Source organism: Gavialis gangeticus, unplaced genomic scaffold, assembly GCF_001723915.1.
Source record: "Gavialis gangeticus isolate Ggan-Ray unplaced genomic scaffold, GavGan_comp1, whole genome shotgun sequence".
NCBI lineage: Eukaryota > Metazoa > Chordata > Crocodylia > Gavialidae > Gavialis > Gavialis gangeticus.
In genome coordinates, this window is record NW_017729001.1 from 30,089,466 (window position 1) to 30,098,312 (window position 8,847).

The 8,847-nt window shown below is 48.8% G+C and overlaps 1 protein-coding gene across 2 annotated transcripts in view; it reads right to left on the minus strand.

Moving 5' to 3' along the window:
- Nucleotides 1-257: 257 nt before the first annotated feature.
- Nucleotides 258-8,847, minus strand: part of RPH3A (rabphilin 3A) — a 105,652-nt gene continuing 97,062 nt past the window's right edge. For both annotated transcript variants that reach the window (XM_019507214.1, XM_019507213.1), the window contains 3 exons: nt 7,359-7,440; nt 5,915-6,011; nt 258-4,553 (listed from right to left, as the gene is read on the minus strand). In XM_019507214.1, the coding sequence (XP_019362759.1) occupies nt 4,423-4,553; nt 5,915-6,011; nt 7,359-7,440 (310 nt within the window). In that variant the 3' untranslated portion in view covers nt 258-4,422. The remainder of the gene's footprint in view (nt 4,554-5,914; nt 6,012-7,358; nt 7,441-8,847) is intronic.

Consider the following 8,847-nt stretch of genomic DNA (forward strand, 5'->3'; position numbering starts at 1 on the left):
AGAAAACACATGCAACTGTTTTCTGGCCCACGCCCGTTCCACAAACATGGGCATTTTACTGAGTATACAGTGAACAAGCCCACCGGTTCCCATCCTTCGAGATAGTTCTCCTGATCTAAACCAACACAGCTCCTGTGAAGTCAAGGTGGCAACACCGATTCATGCCGGCTGCAGGTTTCATTATTTTGTCCCTCCAGGTGCACTCTCCTTTTGTGAACTCATGTTATCATAAGAAAAAAAACCCCCAAGAAACGTGCTTGTCTTTCAATAGTTTTACTTTATTGGCTATCACATGACGAGAGAAGAGGGCGGTATTACATGCAGCGGAAGACTGTTGTAGTTCTAGTTCCTGTGTTACATTTTTTTTTTCCTTTTAATAGTTGTAAACTGGTATTTTTGCCTGTAAAATCACTGCATGCGAGTTAATCTGCAAACACTGGTAGAAGAGGCATATGCACCATTCCCGATCTCTAAGTGCATGCTTTATTTACAAGGGAAAGAAAATAGTTCAGGTCACAGATTGCCAACAGAAAGTCAGAGGAAACTACAGGGCGGATGGAGATGCTGGATGAGAGGTGCACAATACTCAGAAAGTGGTGTTGGAAACGGTGATTTGGTTTTGTTTTTTGAGCAAGGATACGGCTCGACTAGAATTCCTTCAAAAGTAAAGCAGACAAGTCGAGCCTGTCAAGACAGAAGATGGTGAGAAGTTGCCACGGTCAAGTCAACCTTTGTTTGCTTGTTCTGTGCCTTTATACAAAGCAGGTGCAGCCACAGCCGCTAGGTAACTTTAAGAAGGGAAAGCATTGCTTGATTGCCTTTTTTGGCCGATATTTTTTACTATTGTCCTATTTGGAAGGAGCGTCCCCATTCCAAGTTCGCACCATCTCACCTTAGAAGTACTGTGCCATTTCTAAGCATGCTGTAAATGCTAGAAGAAAACATGTAAAACCTCATGCTATGCCACTATAACCTGTGAACCTGATTTTCACCCTGCGTGAAGAGTGCTTGGCTTGGCAGGGCCAGGGGAAGTCATGTGAACACCTCTGGCCATTTCCGTTCTCAAATGACTGCTGCATTATTTCCAAGGTTGAAAACCAGCCCTGGTTGCAGTTGGTTTTTTCATCTCTCTCAGGTAAAATGGCAAAACCTGCATCAAATCTGGAAGCTGGGGAAGGAAGGATGGACTGGAAGAGAAGGACGTACCTAGTTCAGAAGACTTAGAGGACTTCAGAAGTGAGCGGTTGAACGAACCGCTCACAACGATGGCATGATGGTAGGGAGAAGGCAAAATCCGGCCAGGACTCAAAAATAGTCAGAGAAAAAAGAACAGTTCTAGTCTCCATCCTCAGCCCAGGTCAGCTGTGATGGACATAACTTGGGCCTTTGGGATTCAATTTTGATCAGTGCCAGACTCCAGGAGAGCTATTAGGGATGGAAGAGAACACCACCAAGGGTCCTTTAAATTTTCCATGGGCACAGGGCCCATCATGCCCTTTGCGAATGTCCCTCTAGGTGTCTTGAGTGAATAAATAAATGACCCAGATACAGAAGACGCTCTGGAGAGGAAGGAAGGTGGGGAGGAATGAAGGGGTGACCTACTGCTGGAGGTTACTCTGATTATTATCATTATGAATGGAGTTCATGCCAGGTTGCATTCAATTTAATCCTAACTGTGGCCTAAGAAAATCTCTTTGAGGAGGAAAAGGAGGCAGTAACATGGAAGAGCAGGGCCAAAAGGAACAGTTGCCAATGCAAAAAAAAGGGAAAATAACAGAAAGCTGACCCTCATGCTCACCTGTATCATTGAAGGCCTGGTTAATACACCACCCGCCAGCAAGCAAGAGAAACGAGCAGCTTGCTTGGCTACAAAGTCCACGGGAAGGGGCACACAGCTGGAGGGTTTGTCCAGGCCATCGCAGAAGGAGCCACAGCTTTGAAGACCGCGGGACACCTGGCGCCTCCTAACGTGACCATCAGACTGTTGTGCGCTGCGGGGGTTTGACTGAGAGCAGTGATACCCCAACCCGTGGCTTGGGGTTGGTCACAGGCAGGGGAAATTCAGCTTCCCGCAGAGACACGGCTCCTCTGGCTGACAGGGACTGCTAAAGGCGATGGTGCCCACAGCGCTCGGCGTCATTGCAGGGCCAGTTGGGGACCAATGCAGAGCCAGAGCAGACTGCAGTATTTTAGAGACAGGAGCAGTGGGCCTTTGTTGGCATTCGCAGAACAAGGCAAACAATATTGATTGTTCTTAACCTTGAGGAAAGACGGCAAGAGAGCTTGCACGAGAGAGAGAGGGAGAGTACTCATCTAGATTTTGTCCGAGACATTTAAATTAAGACAGGAGCCAATGCTCCCAGTAACGATACACACTTATGTGCTTAAAAGCGGAAAAGAATCACACTACACGAGAGGACAAGAAACAATCCATAAACCATAACAGCAGCTTAAAGACATCATGCACAGAGCCCACAGCGGCGTGACGAGTAATGACGGAGGTTATCCCATCCAGCGATGCTCTTCCCAAACACCCGGGGACTTGCACCCGCAGCCTGCGACACAAGGAAGCCCGGGAGCCGATTGAGTCCTGGAGAAGGAGCCTCGAGTCTGCTAAGAGCACGCCACGGGCGAAACAGGATGGTGACAGCCCATGCGGGATAGAGGCTTTCCCTCTAGCTGTGGAAGTTAAAGCTTTAGAGAGATGTTCATAGCAAATTCCTAGGACTAGTAAACCCCACTGAAAAAAAAAAGTCTAGGAGAGGAGAAAAATCCATCAAAGTAAAAAAAATAAATAAAAGTAAACCTAATGACTTCAAGGTGCGGCTCAACTTCAGGACACACCACACAAAACCACCACGGCCAAGACTAGAGCGAGAGGGCGCCGGAGGCGGCGGCGCGGGACGACGGCGAGGATGGAGGTTTTCAGTTCTGTTTGACATGCTGAGTTTGTAGCGGACTGACAGTGTTTTCTTGTGCTAACATTGACGGTGCTACACTTGAAGGTCATATAAAACAGAAGGGGCTGCGGAAGGGTACAAAAAACATCAATATCAATTCAAAAGCTTGTTGACTCTCCCTTTGTTGATATGAAATAAAACAGCTGCAGACAAGAAATTAAGCACGGGTTAAAGAAAAAAAATGCTTCTTTTGCGCATAATACAAAGAAACCCATCACGATGACAAAAAACACAACATGAAGCTGGAAGACCTCTACCTGTCCAGGGTAATTTCATTAATTGTGATACTTGAAAAGAAAGAGATACAATGTTTGAATTCATCAGCTCTTTGGGAAACGGTTCCCCTTCTGCTTCCCCCCTCTGCGTGGCACAGTGAGACGAGCCCATCTGAAATCACGATGGAACAGGAAATATTACCCCACACGGGCATCATCAGTTCTGCCCTCGGCGTAGTTATTTGCTATATCATGGAGTGGGATGGGAGGTAGTCGCGAGTCGAAAAGAAGGGGGTGAGAAGTGAGTGGGAACATTTCTAGCTCTAAAATTAATTGCATCTGAAAAAAAAAAGTCCAGTAAAGCCAGATCTCTCTTGTTTCCCAGATGATTGTGGATCTGTATTTGCAGGTTTGGGGTTTTTTAAGTGACATAATACTGCGGGATCCTTCCTGTGGAAACTCAAAAGCATGTGCCACACAATTTGCTAGTGCTACAACACTGCTAAAATGTACCCATTCGGCCAAATAGCTAGTACTCTCAGGGTTGCTTCTGCGGGCCTGACGGGGAAAATGCAGTTCCTTAGTGATGTTTCTAACAAAACCAAAGCAGAACCACCTTGTTCCTTATTGCAACTGAGGTATCGATATCAGGTGAACAGGACCGTCCAGTGTTGTGACACCGGCTTTCAACCATGCTCAGTGCTGAAAGCCATATAATGCAGCAGGCTCCGTGACTGCGAGCCCTCCAGACCAGAACAGATGCTAAAAGGACTTCAGTTAACACAGAGAACATATGGAGGAGGGGAAGGAGGTGGACACATGCAGACATACAAATGAAAGCCTTGGGTAAAAGTGAGGATGGAGCAATGCGTGCCCAGGTGGATCAACACCTCGAGAAGCAAGTATTTTCAACAAGGAGAAAAGGCAATCGTTGTACGAGGCGGGTGAGACTAGTGAGAAACAAGAGACAAATGGAAATGCTCAGCACGGGGCTATTGCTTGACAGAATTATGCATCGCTGGTCAGCGGAAAAAAAGAAAGCAAGCTGGATTTGCCTATAAAAAAAGATCCGGGTGTTTTTTTGGAAGGGGGATGATGAACGGAGCAAACGCTGGCATCAAGGAGATCCCAAGATGCGCACGCAAGGCGCGGATGTGTTGGAGGACAGACACAGGGGATCTACGGCGAGCTGGCAGGAGAGCAGGGGGATTCATGACAGACTTGTGCGGGGGGAAGGCGAGAGACTCCTAATCGCTTGCAATGTGGTTCTCGTTCTGTAGAGTGTGCCAGCGCTCGATTTTCTGATCCTTGTTCTTCAAACACTCGTACCAGTGTTTCAAGCGCTCTCCCTTGGCAGTGATGCCCAACTGGCACCCACCTGGAAGGAAGGAAGCAGACAGGATATTTCAAGATGATGCTGGGCTTCCCTGTATTCCCATCCCCCCAATTTAAAGCTTCATGCAAAAATAACGCAGCACCGACCAACAGGCACGGATGCCCAAACCCCCCCGATAGGACCTCCATCCACCCACCCCTCTTTCTCAACCCACCTAGGCCAGTGATTTTCTGCCTGTGGTCCATGGCACCCTGGGGGCCCAGAGACTATGTCTAAAGGGTCCATGAAAGAGCTGTGATCAATCAAATGTACATGAATACCCACACATTACAATTCAAAGGGGTCCACACCTCTCTTTGAAATGTTTTTAGGTGTCCGCAAATGAAAAAAGGTTGAAAAACCACTGGTCTAGACAGGGGAAGGTCTGTTGATCAGGGAGGGCACGACCTGGTCTTTAGAGTCCGGGTCACCATCAGCAAATGGTGTAACTTGCTCACGCCACATTGATCCAGCCCCTGCCCCATTATTGTTGGCCTATGCCAGCAGGAAGGGAGCATCAGGGTGCCCTGGGGCTTGGGGAGCAGCTGGAGATGTTCAGCCTACACGCATGGCCTGCTGGGATGCCAAGGGGTACATGTACTCAGGAGGGGCGACATGCGTGCCCCAGGATGTGATGCAGGAGGCGGCGATCTTGGCCCCACATGGGCTCTGTCTGTGTTGCCAGGTGCTGGTGAGCCCCGGGCACACCTGGGCTAGGCTCCTTGTGCCAGCATGGGTAACAGCAGTGCAGACAAGGCAGCACAGGCACAAACTCTCCCGGGCACCTGCTGACCCCTGCATTGCCACGTTTGTGCTAACACTGCTCCCCAGCAGCCCATGTGTGACATGCCTGCCTCTGTGGAGACTGTGACACTAGCAAGGCCGTACCAGGCGGACATCCTTGTGGGATCCCACAGTCCACATGGCTCACTCCTGTCCCCAGGTCTGCCTTGTGACGGCGTGGTGCAGTTGTGCATCACAGCCTCTGCCCAGACGGTCCTGCCATGCAGCTGAACAAGGGAATTCCTTACATTTGCAAGCACCGGCGATGAGCTCAGGGCACGGCATTGCAGAGTCATTTAAAAGCACTGAAGGCATCAAATGTTTAAAGAGAGCTGCTATAAGGGAGGGATGCACCCATACGCCGAATCTCGTGCCCTTCCAAGCAGAAGTGCCTGCAGTTTGGAGTCAGGCCCAGAAGCTGACCACTGCCAAGCTTACAAGCAGAGCAAGCCAACTGCAGTCTGTCCTGAGACTTGGCCCTCCAGCCCCACAAGGAGACACCGTGGGTGACCTCAAAGGGTTTGCTGAGAGAGCACGAGCTTCCCACAAATCATCCCAGAGGCTGGAAACCTTCCACTCACCAATGTAATCGTTAGACTTGCCGATATCGTAATCCCAGACCGATATGTCCAGCGACTTCTTGGCCAGGTCACTGTGTTTTATGTCATAGAAGAACTCCTGGAAAAAGGACAAAGTGCTAAGATTCATGCCCAGAACCCAGCTTGCAGAGGAAACACAACGACACACTGTTAATGGATGTCAAGAAATGTCCCAGCATCATGGACACCGAACTGCATGCCAGCAGGAACTGCGCTCCACACGGCTGCAGCGGCAAAGACCTCAGGTCCAAATGCACTTCACAAATACACAAGCAATGTTTGCATCCATCTTACCCTTAAAATGCTGGCCAGGCCCCTCCTGTCGTGTGAGGGAGAGACAGAAACACAAGCAGCCAGAGTGTGGGTGGCAATCTCCCCTCTCTGGGAACGGTGCAACCTTTATGACTGTCCCTCGAGTACAGTCTAGAGGGTGTGGAGGACCAGGACTCTGCTCACTCCTCACCTCTCATGGGGCTATTTATGCTGTTTACAGAGGCACTGACCCAAGAAGGGCCAAAAGCATGCCGTATCATGGTGCTGAGCATGGCAGCACTAGCACTGAAGTCAATGGGAAGTTGAGAACTGGGCCAGGAGTGATGCAGACACACTGACTGGCACAGACTCAGCAGAGCCAGGGGGTCAACCCCAGAGGCCTGGCGCCCAGCTCTCCCCGCTCCGATCACTGCGTGGTCGCCCACAGCTCCACAACGGCCAAGCAGATAGTGCTGCCTTTCAAAAGCAATCACGCAGACTGGACAAAAGCTGCATGAGACCCAGACTGGAAAGGAGCTGGGTACCCCCAGCTCTCATCAAAGCCAACAGGAGACAAGGATGCAGTGCCCTTAGCTGGACCAAGTCCCATGGGAGGGCAAACATCTTGGGTCTGAGTTCATTGTTCTCATTGGACCTTTTACTACATCATCAGCTTCATCATCATCATTATCCAGACTACCTGTAGTGTGCCCATGACGCTTTGAACATGACTCCATCCAGTAGTAGGAGGCTACAGTGAGAAGCAATTAAGGGTGGCAGCAGCTTCTCGGTCTGTTCCTCGCCAATATTATCCCACCACATACCCAGATCCCGCCACATATCTACAGTGTCTGGTCCTGAGTTATTGAAATCACTCTTCCATTTTCACAGAGGAGAAGAGGATACTAAATTCTTGTGATCAACTGAGCATGCATATGTCTTCCTTATCAAGAAGATGAAGCTGGAAATTAGAAGCTGAACTAGCCCAGATCCTGACTCTCAGGCTTTAATTAACTTTGTCCTCATTCATTTCCAAAAGATCCCCGAACAGTTTGAAGAAAGCAAAGAGCATGAAAGAGCAACTGCAGCTTGTCGAGTTCCCCTTCAGATCCTCATACACAGCGAGATATAATAGCATGGCCCATTAAAAAAACGCACGTATGTCTGTCCTTACCTCGTTAAATTCAGGATTCAAGGTTTTCTTTTTAATCTGCGTCTTATGCTTGGCCTTTTTCCCCATGTCGGGCTTCAGCCAACTAGGAGCAACATAAAGCATCTTAGAAATTTAAATGAATGAAAGGAACCAGCTCACAAGCTACAAAAAGGGGTTTCTGGACTGGAAGTACAATAGCCAAGGAAGCTACATCTATACCGCAATCACAAAATGAGTGAATACACTCGACTGTAAAATTCCCAGACTCCAGACTAACAATATAGAGGTTCATTTAGCACTGAGCACTGGACTCAGCAGAAATCTCCCTACAAGTGGTGCACTTAGCATACGCTTTTCAATCTTCTCTTTCCAAGCTACCTCGCATAGTCTGCAGACCCACCACTTGGATCTTAGCCCCGGCTTCTGCTGCACAGTGAGCTCATGTGAGCGCTTGCATTCATTCATTTTATTTGCACTGCGCATTTCTCACCAGGCACTTTAACGGAAAAGGCAATTATAACAGAAATGGCTACAGGCATATTAAAATGCAAAACGGGCCCAATCTGAAATACGTGTGTAATCAAAAAGAGTTTGACTCGTGCTGTTGAGGTCTATGAGCTACAAGACTCACGGCACTGAAAATGAGTAGACAGATTCCTTACTGCTATGCAGTGCCCACCCAGACTCCCAACCTTAATGGCAAGCTGCTCCATTGTGCCTCTCCTGCATTTCAACTGAGAGCACAACCAGCAACTGGTCTGGAGAGATTTATGCAAAAAATAGTAAAGATAATCCATTAGCATTTAACGAAGCACGGATAAGCAAGCTGAACAAGGTAATTTTGTTTATAAAGCGTGGAAAGGATTAGAAGCTCTACGCTAGCAATCCAGTCCCAAACCCACAACTAAATCGTACAGTTGGTCAGAATTAAATCCTCACTGGATACCATAACAAAGAAAACTCCATCTTCTACCAGTTGAAGCAAGGGAGGAGAACAAGTAGCAAAACACTGGAGGAAAAAATATTCAACTCTGACACACACAAAAAGGTGACTATCACTGCAGATAGGAGTTACTGCTGGTTTTCATTTTCATTTGGGGGGGAGCATCGTTGCTGCAGTGATACAGGAAATGACCATGTGGGGAATATCTGGCGCAGGTTTATAGGCCAGGTCTGGTTCGAAAAGGCAAGAGCTTAACTTCTTCTTGGTTTGCAACGCACTCCCACATCACCCGCCCTTGCGCTGTAGCCGGGTTGCGAACCGCTAGCACTTGTCTCCCTGCCTCGTGCAGCACGGTGTAACCATCGCCGCCGCAGAGGTGAGCGACCACTAAACAGCTCAGGCGCTTCAAGAGGCACTGAGGCATTGCCGATGTGAAGTGCAGCAAACCCCTGTGTCTGCATTCATTCACCGGATTCGCTGGTGGCTCTGTGCTAATCCAGCGTGCGAGTCTGATCCCAGGCAGTGGAGCTGCGGTGCAAGTCCCACAGGCACCTGCCATGCCCCCCC